This window comes from Mustela lutreola, chromosome 11 (genome assembly GCF_030435805.1).
Source record: "Mustela lutreola isolate mMusLut2 chromosome 11, mMusLut2.pri, whole genome shotgun sequence".
In the NCBI taxonomy this organism is placed as follows: domain Eukaryota; kingdom Metazoa; phylum Chordata; class Mammalia; order Carnivora; family Mustelidae; genus Mustela; species Mustela lutreola.
Window position 1 is genome coordinate 16,674,120 of NC_081300.1, and position 21,864 is coordinate 16,695,983.

Consider the following 21,864-nt stretch of genomic DNA (forward strand, 5'->3'; position numbering starts at 1 on the left):
TCCATTTAAAAAAAAAAAAAAAAAAGGAATCTGAGGCTGAACCTTAATATGTAACAACATGGAAGCCGGGTTTCTCTAGTTGAGGCCTGATGTGGAATGCCACCGGGTTCAAATCTCCACATAAAGTGAAGGAAAGTGGAATTCAGGAAATTACAACAATAGTGGGCCAGGCACCGGGATAATTATTTTATCTTATTTATTCGACAATCACCTCATTATGTTAGTTTACGACTTCATAAGTCTTTTTAGGCTTATGAAAGTGAACTAACTTGTTCTAGTTCCACACCGGTCAGCAGAAAGGCCTGAGTGTCGGACCTGGGTGAGCTTACTTGAGGCCCCCCTGCTTCGCCATTCAGCTCCGCTGAGCCGAACGACTCCTCTAGAGTAAGGCTTTGGCCGTATTCTGACCAGGCTCCTTCAGCATCCTCCTCCACAAAAGCACGGCAAAACTGCCGCAAGCGATGAGGGTAGAAAGGCACAGGGTGGGGGAGATAGCAAGCCAAACAGTTGCTCCCTACCACAGTTACATATGGCAACTGGAAATCTTTATCTCCACTTGTCTGCAAGGACACGTGGCAGAAATCAGTGATTCCTGCTCTTAGTGTGTTTTTTAAGTTTATATCTGTTTTAAAAGTGAATTACCTATTTTCTGTTCTGTTCTGTTGCAGTTTTTGCTTCTTTTACAAACCCGCAGGCAACAGGATATAAAAGGGCATAAACTTGAGTGTATACTTTCCCTCTCTGCAGTTGTTCCCGCTGGATCTGCTATGCTCTGCCTCGGCCCCCTCCCCCATGAGATACCAGCCATGACCTGGGGCTGCCGACTGGAGGTGAAGGTGCAGGAGGAGGCCGCCCCATGAGCCTCTACCCCACTGACATTTCATGCAGATGTGCCCGATGTTTAGCATATTCACAATACTTGAAAATATAGTGCAGTCACTCTGTTAAGACACCAATCAGTAGGATTTAAAAGCCACCTAGCTTTCGGGATGCCTGGGTGGCTCCGTTGGTTAAGCATCCAACTCTTGGTTTCAGCTTTGGTCCTGATCTCAGGGTCGTTGAGATCGAGGCTTACAACAGGTTCTGTGCTCAGCACGGAGTCTGCTGAAGAATCTTTCTCCCTTTCCTCCTTCCCCCGCATTACCCCCCTTAAAATATAAATCCTTATCAACTACTTTACCAAACTAAACCCTAAGCTGGCTAATATTTTTCCCTTTTTCCTTATTCCTTTCAGTGATGCTTTAGAAGTCTTTCCTGGTACTTTATAAACGGAGGTAAATTAAATGCAATAAAAAGAATCAAAACACTATCTTTTTAAAAAAATATTTTATTTATTTATTTGACAGAGAGGGATCACAAGTTGGCAGAGAGGAAGTCGGGGGGGCAGGCTCCCCACTGAGCAGAGAGCCCGATGTGGGGCTCCATTGCAGGACCCTGAGATCATGACCTGAGCTGAAGGCAGAGGCTTAACCCACTGAGCCACCCAGGTGCCCCTCAAAACACTATCTTAATCTAGACTAAAAACATATTAAGCAATTGCCAAGAAGGCACATTTGTACAGTATATTCTACCATATTTTCATAAGAAAAATGAATGTCCTCACCCAGAACTACCACTCTACACACTCATAAACAAGGTTATGTTATTACAACATCAACCTAAGAGTTGAAATCCCAAATTTGAGATATTTACTTTGTTTTTTTATTTGTGTTACAACTGTAATCCTATTATTTTATTTAAGAGGAAACTCATTTAAATAAGATTTTAAGATTCTCCCCATCCCATATATAATGACATGCTGAATCTTGGGGAAAGAAAAGTTTTTTCTTCCATTAAAAATTCTCCTTTGAGACCCATTAGCAATTCCACCAAGCCCACTTCATCATATCAGTCTAACTATAAATGAAGGGTTAAACTTAGAAATTACTGGGGTGCCTGGGTTGCTCAGTGGGTTGAATCACTGCCTTCAGCTCAGGTCGTGATCCTGGAATCCTGGGATAGAGCCCCAGATCGGGCTCCCAGCTCTGCGGGGAGTCTGCTTCTCCCTCTGACCTTCATCTCTCTCATGCTCTCTCTCTCAAGTAAACAAATAAAATCTTAAAAAAAATAAATAAATAAACTTAAAAATTATTGAAGTAAAATAATTTGAAAGACACAGAAGCTAAACTGATACTTCAACACCAGCATGCCTAACAACAGGCCCGGGGATGCCATCTGGCTGGCAGTCACATGTGACAGCACAGTATCACCGCACACAGAGCCTGGGGGAAAACCGCTCCGAGAACCTCGCCGGCTGGCCTTCCGTGTGTGCTTCTACCCATTACAAGAAGTAACTTACCAAAGAAATCACTTACTACTGACAGCATATTCTATCTCTAAAAAATCTGTACCGTATTTGTGGTGTTCTTCACATTTAAATGAGAGAATGAGTAAAATGTTTACAAATTTACCATTAGAATTTCTGTGGGGGCCCACCTCTATGTTTGTATAGAGCTTTCGTTCACAAATTGCTTTCATATGCTTCATTCACCAATATATTCTTGCTAAATTCTAGTTCCTGCTAAAGGACTAGAAAATACTAGGCAATAGAAGACTAAAACATACAGAATGTACACTTGCTTCCCTCTGTACCCCCCCCCCACACAGCAGGACGATACACATACGCGTATACGACGTGCTATTTGGTCATTGAGCTTCACTGTACTTCAGTTCTTATCAATAAAACACAAAATCAATTAAGACAGGAAAAAATTCTAGTAAGAACAATATTGTTTTGATAAAATAAGCGATATGAAAGTTAGGACACTGAGCTAATTGTTCACATGGAACTTCAGAATGAAGATTAAATCCATCATTTTCACAATTTCAGTTGTAAAATTAATTCACAAATAATTCATTCACACACTTCAGCTGGATGTGTTTACTATACCTTTCTCTGATTTTTGTCTCTTAACCTAACTTGTACAGTAACGAGTGGATAATTATAAAAACCAAGATCATAAATATCTTACCATATACTCCTTTGTCTAAAAGTAGTAAAAATTCATCCACAGCATTTCGCATCTCATACTCAGTGAGATCCAACAGTGAAACAACTTTGAAATCTAGTTGTCTTAACAAGTTGGTCAATTCATATACATCCACCAATGGTGCTTTAAGCTTGGGGTGCTCCCAGTAATTCATATTTCCTATCAAGAGAGCAACCTTGTCCTTTGCTGTTTAAGAAAAAAAAAAAAAGAAGAGGGGGTATTTAGAGGAGGATATAAAGATTAAAATAAAACCTATGGAAATGGTATAAATATAATAAAACAAATGCTTTACAAATAAGATCTCATTCTTAATTTCATCCTAGAACTATCACTTTATTTAGCAGACCACTTTATATAGTATATAGTATATATACTACATATAGACCACTTCCTGTAGTATACTGAGGAACACAGGTTGATAAATCAAACAACTGAAACTTATCAATGCTTTGGAGAACCAGGCAAAGGATATTTACGACTCATGTGAACCCTAATGGTAACAAATATTAAATTTATACTTTTATTGAGTTACAACAAAAGAAAAGGATATTCAACTAGACTTTTAGAGCAAATTTAAACAAGCAATGTTAGTAACTGGGTTCCTATCAAATTAGGTTCTGTTTTACTGACCGTGGAAGATGTTAAAACCAAAAGAATTACCAAAAAGAGGAACAGGACAAATTCTCGTCAGAGCAAGCAAGGGGAAAACCAAAGAGGAGAGAAAAGCAGGGACTTAACAAGAACTCTATCTGTACTTTGTCAGTTGATGTGCTATCTCTTTTCAGCTTCTTCAAAAAAAAAAAAAAAAAAAAAAAATCCCCTGATCTTAGGGATATGTAAAGACCTTTTGTATGAATATCTTAATAGTTTATTTTCTAACCTTAGTGCAGAGATGTTGCTCAAAGACGTACCCTCATACAAGGCATTTCTGTTTCTTAGGGCCAAACAGACCCAAACCGATGCCTTAGAAAGTGCCAGCTGGCTTTACCACATATAGAGCGTGGTAGAGGGCAGGTCCCCACAACCACAGCTTTGCTAGTCTGGGGTTAGTGTATAGAGATTGGAGACCGAGCCATGCCGGGAGGAACAGCGGAGGGCCACAGCGGGGACAGGCAGCACAGGTTCTGGTGTGAACCACGCAGAAGGCTGTAGGGGAGCAGCTGACAGGCCATCACCAAACCGGCTGAGGAACCGCCGACCAGGGCTGGGTGACCAACCTCTGTCACTTAATGCTGCTCAGTAGTTGTTTTATAAATTATCATGCAGACTGCTCTCATGACTGAAACAGGCATAAATAATCCTGTTGCTGACTTGATGTCTGCAATATGGAATCGAATTTCAGATGTTTTAAATCATTAAACTGATGAAAACTCTGGTGAAATTTCTTTCCACAGAAGACTTAAGTCTAGTGTTAAGCCAGGTCTGGAGAAAAACCTGTGCCAACTCTAAAATGGGGCTCTCAGAGTGAAAGAACACCCGCTCTGTGAAAAGCCTCAATCCTTTCTTGTCGTGGTATCTTTATTCTACATTCAGTCTTAGAGGCTTCTTGCAAGTTGCTTATTCTAATGAGTAAACATATTTTATTTAATTTATTATTATTTTTTAATTTATTTATTTGTCAGAGAGAGAGAGGGAGAGAGAGCGAGCACAGGCAGACAGAACGGCAGGCAGAGGCAGAGGGAGAAGCAGGCTCCCCGCCGAGCAAGGAGCCCGATGTGGGACTCGATCACAGGACGCTGGGATCATGACCCGAGCTGAGGGCAGCTGCTTAACCAACTGAGCTACCCAGGCGTCCAGAGTAAACATATTTTAGAAAAAAAAACCGAAATGATACTTGAACATTTCTAATTCTGTAAAAGTCACTTTAAGGCCCACATGAATGATCATCTTTTCTCTAAAAGAAAAGGTCAATTATCAAGACTATTTTAAACACAAAGATTCAGACATAAAGCTTCTACTGAACTGCCTTCAGTTCTAAAAATCATTGGAAAAGTTGAGGACACTCAGGATAGAATTCAAGAGGAGGCAGTATGAAACTTAACATTGCCTTTTAAAAAAATTTCTTCTTAAATAAACTAGATCTGTGCTCTTAGACCAAAGTACCCACCACATGGCAAACTTAGTTGACTAATCCACAGAAAAAAAAATTCTCAGTAGGATCAGAATGTAGGCCTGTCCATAAAGTGACAGATTCGGCTTAATGTACCTCAGACTGAGGAAAGCAAGAGAATGTGTGTCTCTGCCTCACACAAATCATGGGGTTCCCAAAGTTATGCAGGCAGTAAAGTGTTTGTAAATCAGAGAGGGTTTTTTTGATGGAATATTATAATTTAATTCTAATATCTGTCCTAGACTAAGTTTTACTGGCAAAAACCAATTATAAGAAATACAACAGAAAAAAAATCACTGACATCTAGGGGAAAAGACCAGTTTTCAAACTATGCATGTTTTTGCTAATGTCAATTCTTTATTCATGGATTTAGTCATCTGTTTAGAAAGAACAGTCGGTACAGTTTACAGAAGGCCAGGGTTCAACAATTCAAGAACTATGTGGCTCAAAATATGTGTAGCAGCAGTGGCCAGTGCTCTTTAAAAAAATTTTCCCCAATGACAGTTAACAGCCAATTCCTAAAATGTCTTAAGAGCATTTTCTTGATTGTAATGGTAATAAAGATGATGGGTAAGCAATCTTACCTTGCCCAATCTGCTTGTGAACAGTTCCTGAACGACAGGCCAACTGGGGTGCATTTGGAATAGAGATGCAGACCAGAGTGGTCAACATAAGAGACGACAAAGACCCATTCCAGGAATTGGTTGTAGAGAGGAAAAGGAAAAGCCAGACTTTAGAGATACCACAGAGAAAGAAGCGGTAAAATGCGAAGTGGGGGAGATAAGGGCAAGGAATCAAAGACAATTTCAAAATAGCAACTACATAAGCAATTCGTGATGGCTTGCAAGTGATAAAATAGATGGAAGAAATCTTCTGAAGAAAAAAAAACACTTACTGTAAGAGCCACCCACAACTTCTTGAACACAAACCATTTATTGGAAAAAGGAAACAAAAATGCCAGTTGATTAAGCAACAGAATAATAAAACCACTTCAGAAAGATATTTTAACTACATGATCCTAGGCATCTTCCAAAGCTTAATGCAATGTATTCTGCAAAAACCGATATAATGCTACAGTATTAATTCCACCTGTAATTATGTGTATTACTCATCCTCTCTCATCCAAAATAAAGAATATTCTTAACTACCTGGAAAGGAACCTGGTGCAGATTAAGTGCTATTTAGGTATTTGTTAAGTAAAATAACCTGTTGACTATCAAAAATTGAGTATTAGCATCAAATCTGATGGAATATACAGTCCTTGTTGGTCTGCACAAAATCTTTTTAATCTCTACATCCTACAAAGTCAAGTCCAAGCCTACCTCTCCAGAGGTGGTAGAAGGCAGCGATCTCCAAGGAGCCACGCTATCCTTCCTTGCCCTCAAGGGTACAGACCTGCACCCCAGCTCCCACCCTGAATCTGGGCTGCCCTGTGACTGATTTTCTCTGAACAAGACAGTTTAGTGTGACACCTGCCAGTTCGTCTAAACCTTAGGAAATCTGGACGACTCCCACTTTTGAGGCCCAGACACCATGTAAAGAAAAAAATTTAAGTACATGGCAAGACCACGCAGGTAAGGAGGGGAGGATGGGGAAGGGGAGGGAGGGTGAAGTAGGCCTAAGGTTGTACAACGAACGGGAAGACGGAGGAGTACAAGCCCCTTTTAAGGGGGTAACCACTATTTAGCACAGCTACCCCTCAAAAGCTACCACTTTTCAAAAGAACCTAGCAATCTAAATTTTGATATAACACCTGGTTAGTGATGACTGATTCTGCTAAAAAATACTATATGGACTGCCCTTCCTACCCCACCACCCCCACACACATAAAGGTTACCCAGTTTGTGCCCGCTTCTCTGTGGCCTGTGGTAATCTCATGTATGCCACCGCTTGGTTTGAATTTCCATCTCTGTGCTGAGGAGGCTCATAACTCTACCGCTAGCCCTAGCCCTGGCCGCCCCCTTCAAACTCCAGATCCATGTCCACAACTGCCCACTATACATCTTCACCTCGATGTGCTCAAATACCTCATGCAGGTTAGGTCCTAAACGGATAGTCATCTAGCCTCTGAATCTTGCTTTCCATTCTGTATTCTCGAACTCGGTGAGCTCTTGTTGTCCACCTAGTGGGTCAACCAGCAATCTGAGCAGGCCTGGTGATTCCTCTCTACTTTTTATGCCCTATAGCAAGGTAATGAGAACAGCTTACTGATTCTATCGCCTAAAGGTCTTCTGAGTCGGCTCTGTCTTCTGCGTCGGTTCTGTCTTCTGCGTCGGCTCTGTCTTCTGCGTTCGCATTGGTACTATCCTAGTTTGGATTCCCATGATTTCTTACCTAGACTACTGCAGCAGTCTCTGAATTTTTCTCCTAACCAAAACATCGTCTCCCTCCAGTTTACTTTCTCCGTCCATACAAGACTGGCCTTTCAGAGACAAATCACAGGCCTCTATCCACAAGTTTCCTTCTAGTGGCTTGCATGAGAAACGGGCTCCTCAAGGGCTGGCGTCCTCCATCTTCTCTCCCACTTTCTCTTTGTGCTCCACGATTGTGTGTGACTTGCAGTTCCCACAAGACAGCACACTGGCTTACTCTCTACAATGCTGTGCCTGCGATGTCATGCTTCCTGTCTGGAAGGTCCTTCTAGTCATCGTTTTCTTTCAGATCTTTTAAGTAATCTCTAAACACAAGGTGGGGCTTGAACTCATAACCCCAAGATCAAGAGTCGCAAGCTCCACTGATGAGCCAGCCAGGTGACCGTCTACTTTTTATAAAGCTGCTAGCATTGCAACCTCTGCGGCTTCTCCCACCTCTAACCTCACTAAGAGAGAGCATGAACCGCTTCTGTGTAACATGTAAGTTTCCTGTTTACCTAGTTGTATGCATGCTGCCAAAACAAAATCATTCCACAGAAGTTGACTAGGTCCCAGAAGCTGAATTCATCATCTTTTTCAGCTCCCTGTTTACAACTTCTTTTACAAATATCCAAAATAAAACATTTGGTCTCACTGTCATTTAAATATTTATAAAGTCAAATTAAAATGTCTTGAATCTCTTCATGACCATCATAAAAGCATTATAATGCCGCATTTTGACTAAGTATTTTATTTTCCTTATTCATTTATTTTTTAAAAGGATTTTATTTATTCGACAGAGAGAGACAGAAAGAGAGAGAACACAAGCAAGATAAATAGGAGAGGGAGAAGCAAGCTTTCCGCTGAGCAGGGACCCTGATGTGGGGCTCAATCCCAGGACCCTGGGATCATGACCTGAGCCAACGGCAGATGCTTAGTGACTTGACTGAGTCACCCAACAGCTCCTATTTACTTACTTTAAAAAAGTTTTTATTTATTCATTTTGGAGGGTGGGCACCTGGGAGGCTCAGTTGTTGAGCAGCTGTCTTCAGCTCGGGTCATGATCCCAGGGTCCTGGCATCAAGCCCTGCATCGGTCTCCCTGCTCAGCAGAAAGCCTGCTTTTCCCTCTCCCTCTGCTAGCTGCTCTGTCTACTTGTGCTCTCTATCTCTCTGTTAAATAAATAAATAAATAAATAAATAAATAAATAAATAAATAAATAAAATCTTGAGAGAGAGAGGGAGAAAGCTTGCAAGTCGGGTGGGGGGGCAGAAGGAAAGGAGGGCGAGAATCTCAAGCAGACTCTGTGAGTCATAACCTAAGCTGAAACCGGGAGTTGGACGGCCAACTGAATGAGCCACCCAGGTGCCCCTATTTTGACCAAGCATTTAATTAGTTTATTGGTTAAATAGGCGTGGGGCCCAATGGGGCATGGGGTTTGAACTCTTGACCCTGAGATTGAGCCCTCAGCTAAAATCAAGAGTCATACACTTAACTGATGAATAAGCCACCCAAGGCAGCCCTTGACCAAGCATTTCAAAGCTCTACTCACCCAAAGGCTGATCAGCTGTTTGCTCTTTATTGTCTACAAAAACATAAAAATATAAAAAAGATAAGGTGTTACTGTCCATGATACAAATATCTGCAGGTTAAAGACACATGGAAACAATGAACAATAACATCAGCAGCATCAAAAGACAGAATGTGGTTTCCTAACAGCTAACTAATAATTTTAGTATTTTCAGATTCTTGATAAACATACCTGGATGGACAGAGTAGAATCAGGAGAGGGGAATGTTTTCAGTAATTAATGATCACAGCTAATCCTTAATATGCTCGGGAGAACTCAGTCTGGAAATGGTGGGTGGTGGTATTAAGCAGTGGCAGGAATGCTTAGCAGTTGCTAAAGGCTTACCTGGTACTATTCTATGCACTTCGAATATAATGGACTTAAGTAAGCCTCACCTTGTCTATAAGGTACAAACTTCCTCCACTATATAGACAGGGACTCTGAGGCACAGAGGGATTGAGTCATTTGCTTGAAGTAATGGAGCTAGTCTCACTCCACAGTCCATGTTCTTTGCCAACTACATACATAAAATGAAAAACCTCCCATCCTGAGGACCATGCAGCAAAAGATGCAGGAAAAGATGGGATTGAGTCAGTAGTGTGTCTTCTATTATAGACAGGGTAGCTCTTTTTGCATTTTTAATAATATATTTAATTATTGTAGTCTATTAAAAGTTCATTTAAAAAAATTCTTTTTCTCAAAGACTTAGTGTTGGGGGCATCTCTTGATTCCTATTGTATAAGGATATAATGAAAGTGGGGCCAGGAAAATCTTAGAAGCTTAGTGGTGGTTTCCTGCAGAAGTTTTCCTGATAGTTTTCACAATGTTCGCTGTACAGCAAGAAATAAGAGAACAACTTAGGAAAGGAGAATTCTAACTAGACAAAGAGAAACAGCTAGCTACATCACTGCATGGGTCTGGATGTCCGAAGCACATGATCCCATGAGGCTCTGCCACAGGACAGCACACGGGTAACAGAGGCCTTCTAGGTTGTCTCATTAGCATCTGTGTAATAGACACAGACTGATCATCACTGACGGTAACAGATGTTTATTAGTAAAATATGGGCATGAAACTAAGCAGACCAGTTATGGTGCTAAAATAAAGAGAAATAACTTATTGGGAATACGAAGGATCACTTTAAGTAATAAATGATGTAACTGCCTTCTTCATTGCTCGGGGAAGGGTTAGTTTCAGAGTATCTTCCCAGGTTCCATCACTGCCTTTCAGGATCTCGGGCCCATGCTGATGTCCCTGTCTTTACAAGGTCCTCAGTATTACTATGCCTTTCATCACAGCTGAGCCTTTCCCTTTAGCTTCACCTGCTCAAAATCGGATTAAAACTGGCCAACATGATGAATATTTCTATAGTGAGTCTTTTTTTCTTTTTTAAAGATTTTATTTATTTGAGAGAGAGAGGCAGATAGCGATAGCATGAGTGGGGGGTGGGTGTCAGGAAGAGAAAGAAGCAGGCTCCCTGCTGAGCAAGGGGCTTGAAGTGGGGCTCGATCCCAGGACCCCAGGATCACAACTTGAGCCGAAGGTAGATGCTTAACTGACTGAGTCACCCTGGCGCCCCTGCTGTCTGTCTCTTAGTGGTCCATGGCCACCTATTTCTCTGCACGGCACCAACGATGCTCACTCACACCCCTTATACTTCAGATAAAGGCACTCCATTAACTGCCTTTTTATGGCATAGATCATACACAATGATAAAAATACACATTGATATTTTGGGTAGCTGCAGTATATTTATTTTTCTGTAGTCTTATAATCTAGAATATTTTTAATATTTTCACTCGCATGAAATTATCCCTCATGTAAGTACTAAATTCAACCGTAAATTGTATTATTTTTATTTATTTATTTATTTATTTTAAAAGATTTTATTTATTTTTTGACAGAGAGAAATCACAAGTACACTGAGAGGCAGGCAGAGAGAGAGAGAAGGAAGCAGGCTCCCTGCTGAGCAGAGAGCCCGATGCGGGACTCGATCCCAGGACCCTGAGATCATGACCTGAGCCGAAGGCAGCGGCTTAACCCACTGAGCCACCCAGGCGCCCGTATTATTTTAATAAAGAAAAAATTTACAAATATTATTAGAGCAAAAGAATATCTAGTTATTGTAGTCAAGCTAATGTGTTGGTTGTCTTACTCACCAGGATGTCCAAGATTATTTAATTCATCTAAAATGAAGTAAGAGAAAATAGATTAGTTTTAAATAACTGAACAGCCAATTTAGCACAAATAGTAAGACTAATCAGAGAAGTAGGTTTCGAGCTATTAAATCAGGTTATAATATTTCATTAGTTTAGAACTTGTCAATGCCTTCATGGAGAAGCCATGCCACTACTAAGCATGAAAGGATGCTACTGTGGATTTGGTGCAGGACTTCTGAGCTATCACTACTTCCATTAAGTGACAAAAAGCTGAATGGACTCATTCATTGTTTCTTCAAAGTTTTAGATATTCTGGCCTTTTAGGAAAGAATAGGTCTGTTGCCTCAATGGTAAACTTCGTGAAACTAAGAAACAATCTCTAAGAAAAATCTATGATTTTTTTCTTTTTAAATAAACTTTTAGTTTTAAAATCGTTGGAGATGTATAGAATTAATGTGAAGACCGTAAAGAAGAGTTCCTGTATACACCCATACCCAGCCTCCCTACTTTAACATCTTCTGTTTAGTAAGTGTAAGGTATATTTATCACAACTAATGAACCATTAATGTCCTTTTTTACTCTGGGACCCCATGCAGAACACATTACATTTTCTTATGTCTCCTCGGGCTCTTTGTTGTGACCATTTGAGGCTTTCCCTGTTTCTGATGGCCTTGGCAGCTGTGAAGGTTACTGGTAGGGATTTTGTGGAAAGTATCTCACTTTGGATTAGTTGATGCTTTTCTCATGCTCAGACTGATGGAATGTGTGTTTGGAGGTACAGTGGTTTCAGAATCATTAACCCGTACTCTCCGGCTAAAGGACAGATAAAATCATCTAAGCAAATACCCATGACACTATAGCCATCTCTTTTTCCTTTACAAATCTTAAGATGCAAATTAGCACTAACAATAAATTAGAAATATTATGCTGTTGCTAAGATGTCACAGAGGAACTTATTCTTATCTGCCATGTAAAGTTAACGGAAGAGCATCAGCAAATTGTACAGGGCTCCGCACAACTTCTCTGGCCTCTTGTCTCATAGACTGCATTCATTTCTAGTTACTTAGGTCAGCACCTTGTTCTTCCTTCCCTTCTTCACTGACGCTGCTGCATACATTTGTAACGCATTTAGATTCTTTGGTCACATTCTGCATTCCATTCTGGGAATCCCCCCTCCCCTGACCTCCTACTTGCATACATGTATTCACCATTATAATGATCATACAGAATAGTTTCACTGCCCTAAAAAAAAAAACAACTCCTGAGCTTCACTTATTTAATCCCCTCATTTTGTCCTGACCAAATATCTTTAACAAAATACATAAAGTGAAATAAGTAATATGTTCTGCAGGTTAAAAAAAAAAAAAAAGACATGATATAGGACACTGTAAATGGTATGCATCAATCCATTAATTATAAAACATCTCAAATTTTACACTTTTTTAGAAAGAGAAGTTGGATCTAATTCTCCCATTTGAAATTTTTGAAATAGTTTCATAGTTGGATCTTCATCTCTAAGCGGGCTGAAAGGTTGATGTGAAAATTAGAATTTGACAGTGTGTTTGCTACTGTAAAAACTACAGAGAAAATCAGACAGCACAAGAAACAGCACAGCAAGGCAGTAATTTCCATGCATCGCCCTGAAGCCAAAGGGCAGTGCTAGTTTGTATTTGTTCTTAGAGATACCCAACTTTGGAAAGTTTAAAAATCATGCAATTAGGCAAAAACGAAGTCAGAAGTTAGAGGAGCTTGTTAGGATTTCTTCACATAGCTTCCCTCATGTAAGGCCTCTATAGACAACAGGATTGGAATCCCCTTTACGCTAGAGAATTCCTGTTCAAAAGTATGCATTAGGACAAAAACAGTAATGACAGTATTTCCATGTGACACCATACAGATACAAAAGACAGGAAAACCCAGGAAACAAAAGATTTAACTTTTTTTTTACTTTACCCAAGTAGACCCCAAGATTATGTAATATTTTAAAGAAGCAGAAATTGAAAAAATACTTTGCTATCTACAAATCAAATTCTGTAAAACAATGTGATGTATTAAGGGAAGGTAACTTAAGTATTAAAATTTACTCATTAAAACTTATGTAATTAAAACAAATTTAAAAGCTTATGTTGAAACAGATTTTCCAGTTCTTTATATATATTATTGTAAAGATGATATGGTAGATTAACCTATAGACTTGTAGTTTCGAAAAATGGATCTTACCAATTTTATGCTGAAATAGTAATATTAGGTACTTGATAAAACACATGTTTAACAAGAAATTGCCTGTCCTGAAACTCTCAAAGAAGCCACATTCGCATTTGAACAGCATATAATCGCGGCTGAAAGGGTGGCTAAAATCTTAAATGATTATCCATGATAGTACAGCTTTCCATTTTTTAAAACTAATTTTATAAAGATAAAAATTAACATTAAGAATAAATTGTAAAATTTCTCTATTCATAAGATGTACAGAAATGTTATTCTTATTTGCAATAGAAAATCAATGGAAAATTAGATGCTTTATTAATGTGTTAGTTTAACAGCATCCCCGGCAATTTACAAATCCTGAGACTCGGTGAAACTTCTTTCTTATAGCTAGTATTTTTTCCATCACTGCACACAGCAGGCTAGAGCACACCACCAAACCCCAGGGAACCAGCATGCAGGATATGTGGTTTCAAACCAAAGGATTACACTACCTTCAGTGCACTCCACTGCCTCATCTGTTCTTCCTTGTTCCAGAGAAAACAAATGTGAACATACTGTAATTCATGATCTTAGGAACGGCAGCCATCAGGTAAACAAAGAAACGAATGTCATAGAAATATGCTGGCAAACCAACATACGCATCAACCTTCCTACTGCTGACAACCTAACTATAAATACATGAGACTTAAACAGAGCAAACTCCCACATTATGAACTTTATGATGGGACTGTTAGTTAATCATCATTCTTTCCTTTCTATGTCTGTGATGCTTGGTTTTTAAAAGCATTTTAATAAGAATCTTTTTCCACTTAAATCAAGTTTTTTGTAACTAAAGTTTTAAAGAAAACTTTTTTTGCCACAAATGTTTATGATTGTGAGTTCAGTATGTATTCTCTCAAATTTCTACATAAACAAGATAACTGGCTATTTAACATGACACTAAATAGAATGGGATAAAAAGCAGAATTTCCACTGCTTTAATGTTTCATTTTATATAACTTATATCCACTTGACAGAACACTGAGTAAGATGGCTTACCTATGATGATTTCTACCTTCTTGCTATCTTGACTGTCTCGATCATTATATACATGACACCAGTAGGTTCCCTGATGTTCCAGATCCACATAAGGTACCTGTTTTCAATATCAGAACACACACACATACATTTGCTTTCAATTTAATTGGCTTGGAGAGAAACTTATTTTAAATTAGGAAAAAAACCTAGAACCTTTTAGTGGACTTTAGACATTCTTAGATTATTTTCATTTATTAAACATTAGCAGGCAAACAATACAAGGATTCTAAAAATGGTGAATTAGGTGTAGTACTACTGGACATTTTAAGGATTTTATTTTGGAGTCATCTCTACATCCAGCACAGGGCTTAAACTCATAACCTCATAATGAAGAGCTGTACACTCCACGGACTGAGCCAGCCAGGTGCCCCATCTGACATTTTACTATAAGCCCTTACATATGGGCTAGTGTTTTATTCCAGAACTTTTGTAAACATAAGAATGAGTTAATATTGAATAACAAGAGACTAGAACTGAAAATAAGGTAAACATTAAAATACCCCAACAAATATGAAATTTAATGTTTGTCTTAATTTTCAATTATACTACTTATTTTATATAGCAACACAAAAAATACCCAAATAACCAACTTCTTACCATGTATAGCTTTTTGGTCTCATGTATTAATGGAGATTCATTTTTGAACCACTGATAGTGAGGAATGGGGCTTCCAACAGCAACACACTGTAAGACCAACGTGCTGCCCAGCATCAGCTTTTGGGACCTTGGTTCAACGCAGATTTGCAACCTGGATTCAGAGACACCATCCACACTTCCTTAAATTAAAAAAAAAAAAACTATCAATGAACATAAATAAAATCTCTAGGTTAGTAAGAAAAATTTCCCTCCTTTAACTAAAACAAACAAAAAAACCCAAAAATGTGTTTTCAAGCTAATATTTTTTAGTATCCTTAACAGTACCTCCTAAAACTATGTTTCATAAAAGTGTGACACTTTTAAAAATATTAGATGTTCTGTGGATAAAAGGATGCTGCTGACAAGTACGTTTAGAAAATTCTGGGTTAAACAAAGTTAAACAGATTTTTTTATTGCATGACTTCTCAGAGTTTTCTCCTTTTGTTTTTTTAAGGCTTCTCAGAGCTTTAAGTGTTAGTGGGCTTTGGTGTATTTAAATTTTTTTTTTTTAAAGATTTTATTTATTTATTTCAGAGAGAGACAGAATGAGAGGGAGCATGAGAGGGGCGAAGATCAGAGGGAGAAGCAGACTCCCTGTGGAGCTGGGAGCCCGATGCGGGACTCGATCCCAGGATTTGGGGATCATGACCTGAGCTGAAAGCAGTGGCTAAGCCAACTGAGCCACCCAGGCACCCTGTTTTGGGTGTATTTAAAAGGACAAAATAGTTCAGATGGCTTCCACACATGTTTGGCCACAGATTCTTGTTGGTGGGGGCAAACAACTTATTAACATCGTGAGTGATGTTCACATTCAACACGGAAAGTTCTACATTCTGCTGTTTGATTTCACACATTAAAAGAAGGAGTTTTGCTATTTGCATGGAAGAAATATGGATGGATGACCACTAGCATTTCTTCCTGAGGCAGACACCAGAAAGCATTATTACGATTTTTTAAAAAGATTTATTTATTTTAAGGAGAGAGTGAGAGAGTGAGAGAGAGCATGTGTGTGTGTGCATCCATGGGGGATGGGGGAGGAGAAGGGGAGAGAGAATCTTAAACAGACTCCGTGCTCAGTACGGAGCCCAACACAGGGCTCAGTCTCACAACCCTGAGATCACGACCTGAGCCGAAATCAAAGGTCCAATGCTTAACTAACTGAGCCACCCACACGTTCCCAGAAAGTGTTATTTACTGAAGACTCATGTGTTGCTCTAAGGTTCTCGAAGAAGTAGGACTTGTCAGTGTTAACACAATATTAAGTCTCTATCACGAAACTCAAGGTCTCACACAGTGCAGGTAACCAGTCTTTGCTAAATGAACAGGATGTAATTTATAAACATATTAATGTTCATTACACACACAGAAATATTCTAGAAAGATATAAATAATTCCCTTGTTTAAAAATGACTATTTTTAAAAAAAAGATTTTATTTATTTATTTGACACAGAGAGAGAGAGATAGAGATCACAAGTAGGCAGAGAGAGAGGGGGAAGCAGGCTCCCGCTGAGCAGAGAGCCCAATGAGGGGCTCAATCCCAGGACCCTGAGATCATGACCTGAGCCGAAGGCAGAGGCTTTAACCCACTGAGCCACCCAGGTGCGCCTAAAAGCGACTATTTTAGAGATTATTTATTTAGAGCTAAACTGAGAAAGAAGAATGGAGATAGAGAGATAACAGAAAGTTTGTTTCCCACCTATTCTTCTGTCTGCCAAAATGACAAAGAATATAGGTCTCGACTGTGAGTGTGAATACAGAAAATAACATCTGATAGCTACTCTTTAGAACAGGTATATTTTTTAAATCAGTAGTAGTTACTGGCCCAAAAAGATGGATGAGAGAGAGGAGAAAACCAGTATGATGAAATGCTTTATTGCAGGGAATGATACACTACCTGTCCTTTCATGTCAAAGGCAACTTTAGAGGTTTTATTCCACAACACGGTTTTGCCAGAGTGATACAACAGTTGGGAAAAAGACATACAGCATAGAAAGAAACACGAGGGATGTTCCCAGAGGCCAGCAGCAGGTCTGGCCTACGGCATCTGCATGTGTAGATGTCCGCAGAGAAGGGATCATAGCACATGGGATGAAGTCGGAACAAATGGCGATCTTCTACTGGTGGTAAGTACGTACGTGAGCTTCCGGTTCCGTTTGTGATACTGTGAAATTCAAGTAAACATTCAAAACAAAATAAGGCAATTCCCACTCCAATATTCAACTTAATTTACCACTTACCCTGGAAGCTTCCTGTTACTTCAGTGATATCACAAACATCCAGCTGTGACCACTGGCTGAATTCAAAGGTGAAATTATTATTAACCCGACAGACATAAAAGCCTGCATCTTTTACATGCACCGTGTTAAAAATAAGTTCTGATGCATTTCCGTTTGGAATCTGCAAAAGAATCAGCAAGAGAATGTAAATGAATGACTCATCAAAACAACATGCCTTGTGAAAATGTGCCGTGCAAAAAAATGTCGATTTCTCTGGAGATCTGAAAAGCATATTTTCTCCCCAGTTCTAAAATATTTTTTACTTAAAAAAACAAACATTTTGAATAATTTAAGACTGAAGTCTTAGAAATCCACACTCTTACAAATCCATTAACTGGAGAGTTAAGCTCTCTCCCAAAGATCTTCCAAAAACTAACAGAAAAGTACCTGTTCTGTCATTTAAAACTGTTCAAATCATTGGTATTTAAAGACTCTATGATGGCAAATTTATAAGTAACATAGAAAGTTAGGCCTGGTTATTCATTTCAGTTCTGGCTCAATTAGCTGTGAGTATATAAGCAAGTTATTTGACCTTGAGACTCCATTTTCTCATCTGCAAAATTCCATAAGAGGTCTGGGCTGAGAAGGGCTATGGACAATACGTCAGTGATGGGAAGAAATGATCACCCAAGGGTTTCCCAAGCTCTCCACCAGGGCTCTGGTCACCACATTAGGGTTTTTCACCTTTGCTGCTCTCATCGATTTGTAAATTCCACCTGCTTCTGGCACATTGCCAAGGGGCTTAGTGGAGTGCCTTCTTTGATTACAGGAGCTCCCTTTCAAAGTATCCCTCTCTCTCCAAACCCTGACCAACTAAATTCCACTCTCAGCCACTCAGAACCTGCACCAAAGCAGTAGTCTTCTGCGAAGATTTGACAACTAGGACGTCCGACTGCCCTTGACACCATGTTAATGTACTAAGTCTGCTTTCCCCCAGACTGTTAATGCACATGTTGTCTCTCCTCAAACCTCCTACAATCAATCCTGCTTCTCTTAGCCACCGACTTCAGAGAGAAACTCTCCTCTTCCTGCCACCAAGTCACAAAGCTATCTATGTATCTCCCTGTAAATGCTCTCTTCTCTCCGTTAAAATGGAAAATGCGTCTTCCTAGCAAAGGCTACCTGGGCTTAGGATCTGTGGGGATCCACTCAGAACCTCAGACCTGGTATGCAGACTAGTTCAAGCTGCAGACATCTGGGATCAACTGGTGATTTCTCTATCTGAAAGGTGCAGAAAGCAGCCTTCTCAGAGACTCCCCTGTCTGACTAAAACTAGACACTTCTGGGAAATGAGGCTACCATAAATTCCTTCTTCAGGGTGGCTTTATCCACCAAGAATAAACCTACCACAAATCCCCTCTCCAGGAGGGTTTTATGGCCGTGATGGTGATGAAGACGGGAAGACCACTTGCACCTGCATGAATAATCCCATCAAACTTTCTTATCTCCTGTTTATTCTTCCAGAAACCCCTTTGCATTTCTTAAAGAAACCCATCTGTTCCTCTCATAGGGGCCTTTCCCCCTTCTCCCTTTTCCCTACTAAATTAGGTATGTAAGGCTCTAACTTGAACCAGTAATGGAGCTACTTCCTTTGTAAGTTCCCATACGAATAAACTTTTTCTGCTGTCAATCTGTATCTTGTCCGTTAAGTCACCGGCACCCAGAGAATGAACATGCGAGGGCAGGGGAGAGCTTTTTCCTCTCCTGTCCATCCCACCCTCTCTGACCTCGCTCTGCAATTTTCTCTCCGCTTTACCATCTATTCTCTTTCACTGCATCACTCTCGAAAACAAACTCCAGTCCTTTGTATCTTAAGTGAGTGAAAACCCCCAACGAGCCGTCCTGGACTCGCACCCTCTCCTCTCAGCAGCACTGGATATGCTCACTACCCTTTTTTTCTTGAGATAGTTTTCCTTTTAGGCTTCCTACCATTCTCTGCCGGATTTCCTCCCAGCTCTCTTCCAGGTTCTTCTTAGTCTCTTTACTGGTTTGTTTTCCATAACATAAACTTTCAAAGACTCTCCAGATATCCCACCTGCCTAGCTGATTCATGGAACTGTCTAGAGGGCATTTTGAACTTAATGCATCTAAAACGAAATCCTTGAATTTTCTCCTTAAATCCATTTCTTTCCCAATCTTCAACACCTTAGTACGTGATACTTCCCCAGATGCTTCTGTAAAAAACCCAGGCATGGCATCATCCTTGATCTCTCTTCCTTTTCTTCATGCTCCACCTCTAACCAGTCAGGTGTGGCCCACTCCCCACCACAATCACCTGATCGAGCACTCCGCTCCCTCTCCACCACCCTGCCCCTGTTTCCAGTCTAGCAAAGGCATGAGCTAACTGGTCTTTCTTCTTTCTCTTGCTTCTCTTCCAAACGGCAGCTTTGTGTCTTAAACACATAAATCCTATCCTGTTACTTCTCCTGCTTAAGACAGTTAGTGGCTTCTAACTTTAGATCACTCTGCTGACTTTCCTCATAGTTCTTAACTCAAAGAATTCTCCTATTTGTTTGCTGTCTCTCCTCACTGAGATGGGAGCACAGGACCCTGGGTGTCAGTGTTTCCTCACCATGGCCTTAAATCAAGGCCTTGCACAAAACAGGCACTCATCAAGTACTTGTTACATGAATACATCTTAAAATAACCCTATGGCCATAAAGGTAGTCTGACAAAACTCGACCTAGTAAGTGCTTTAAAATCTTTTACAACTCTTGGGGAGCCTGGGTGGCTCAGTAGGTTAAGCATCTGCCTTCGGATCAAGTCATGATCTCAGGGTCCTGGGGTGGAGTCCCGCATCGGGCTCTCTGCTCAGCGGGGAGCCTGCTTCCCTTCCTCCCTCTCTGCCTGCTGCTCTGCCTACTTGTGATCTCTGTCAAATAAATAAATAAAATCTTTAAAAATAAATGAATAAATATATAAAATCTATTACGACTCTTCAAATCTAAGAAGTACTCGCCACCCCCTACATTTTTACCTTTCTGAAATCAGGGCATATTTTACAAATGATATGCTTAATATAGCAAGTTTTATCTGTTACTTCTTCCTTTTTGAAAGACATTTATTAAGATAAAAGCAACTCTGCAACTGAGAACACGTTATAAATAACTTTAGTTACCATCTCCTGAAAACCTCCATGAAACATCCTGCCTTAAATTCTTATAATCCTGGATGATAGGAATTCATATTACAAAAAATGACAGTCGGGGTTCTAACACAGGCCTATCTAGCACCAAAGCCTACATGCAACCTTCTACTACAGTTCAGCTGCTCTCCCTTACCTGTGTATAAGGGATGGAAATAAAAAAATATAAAACTACATATTTCTTCTAAGGCATGGGATGATCCCATTAAAGGAAAGATCATGATATTAGAATGGCTCTTTAACTTAGTTTCAGGTTTGCAAATGTAGACTTAGCACTGAGTCTGGATGAAAGCTTAGTTATTTGACAAACAGGATGAAAAGAGTATGGGGTTTCAAGGTACAGTCTAGGAGGGAGGGGGTTAGGGGGAGCTAGAGTGGGAGAAGAAAGAAGCCGACCAAAGTGAGACACAACACCAGTGTGCAGAGTAGCTCAAAGAACTTATAAGAAAAAAGAATTCCAATATGGGATTTTAAATTATTTGTTGGGTGGCAAAAGAATAATGCTTCCCTCCACCAGCCTGAATTTTACTTTGGAATCTACCACAATAGCCTAAATCTTTTGATATAATAGTTAAGTGGAATCTTCCATTAGCCTTCCATGGCACCTTAAAAATCTTTTAATTAAAGATTTTGGTTTTCTTTTTCCAGGTGGTTGGGAAGATGGTGGACATTGATACTGAAGGTGCCTACCCAAAGCAGCCAACTACCTTTCAAAATAAGAAGAGGAACTTGCTTGGAGAATTGGCAAACAGAAGCTCTTACAATACCATAAAAACTTTGGTATAGGATTAAGATCCTCAAGGAGGTCATTGATAGTCCTACACTGACAAGAAATGCCCTTTCACTGGTAATGTCTCTATCCGAGGGCAGATTCTGTCTACTGTGATCAAGATGAAGATACAGAAAACCACTGTCATCCACCGAGATGTCCTCTACCCCATATGAAAGTAAAACTGCTTGGAGAAAGACCACTAGAATATGTCCGTACACCTGTCCCCCTGCTTCAGGGATGTCCAGATGGGCAATACTGTGTCGGCCCTCGAGCAAGACTGTGTGCTTCAGAGCGCTCCACGTGACCCAGGCTGCTGGAACCAAGAAGCAATTCCAGAAGTTCTGAGACTAGAGGGCACACACCGCCAAAAAATATAAAGTCATTGTTCAAAAAGAATAAAAGAGAGAGAGGTTTGGGTTGGAACATAATTTTTTGTTAAGGATTTTTGTATGGGTATGTTAGAATGTACTGGTGATAGATACTATTTGTGAACACTGTTGTTCTAAATAATCCCGATTTTCCATAATTTC

At 39.9% G+C, this 21,864-nt stretch overlaps 1 protein-coding gene and 1 pseudogene across 2 annotated transcripts in view; one reads left to right on the plus strand and one right to left on the minus strand.

The window, feature by feature from the left end:
• Positions 1-21,864, minus strand: part of MALT1 (MALT1 paracaspase) — a 60,286-nt gene that overhangs the window by 17,230 nt on the left and 21,192 nt on the right. The window contains exons 4-10 of one of the 2 annotated variants that reach the window (XM_059139191.1): positions 17,379-17,538; positions 15,102-15,280; positions 14,466-14,562; positions 13,919-13,951; positions 11,220-11,246; positions 9,043-9,075; positions 3,012-3,215 (exon numbers count right to left, since the gene is read on the minus strand). In XM_059139191.1, coding sequence (XP_058995174.1) covers positions 3,012-3,215; positions 9,043-9,075; positions 11,220-11,246; positions 13,919-13,951; positions 14,466-14,562; positions 15,102-15,280; positions 17,379-17,538 — 733 coding nt within the window. The remainder of the gene's footprint in view (positions 1-3,011; positions 3,216-9,042; positions 9,076-11,219; positions 11,247-13,918; positions 13,952-14,465; positions 14,563-15,101; positions 15,281-17,378; positions 17,539-21,864) is intronic. The other variant, XM_059139192.1, reaches the window with a different exon arrangement.
• LOC131811082 (small ribosomal subunit protein uS17-like) lies at positions 21,223-21,679 on the plus strand (annotated as a pseudogene).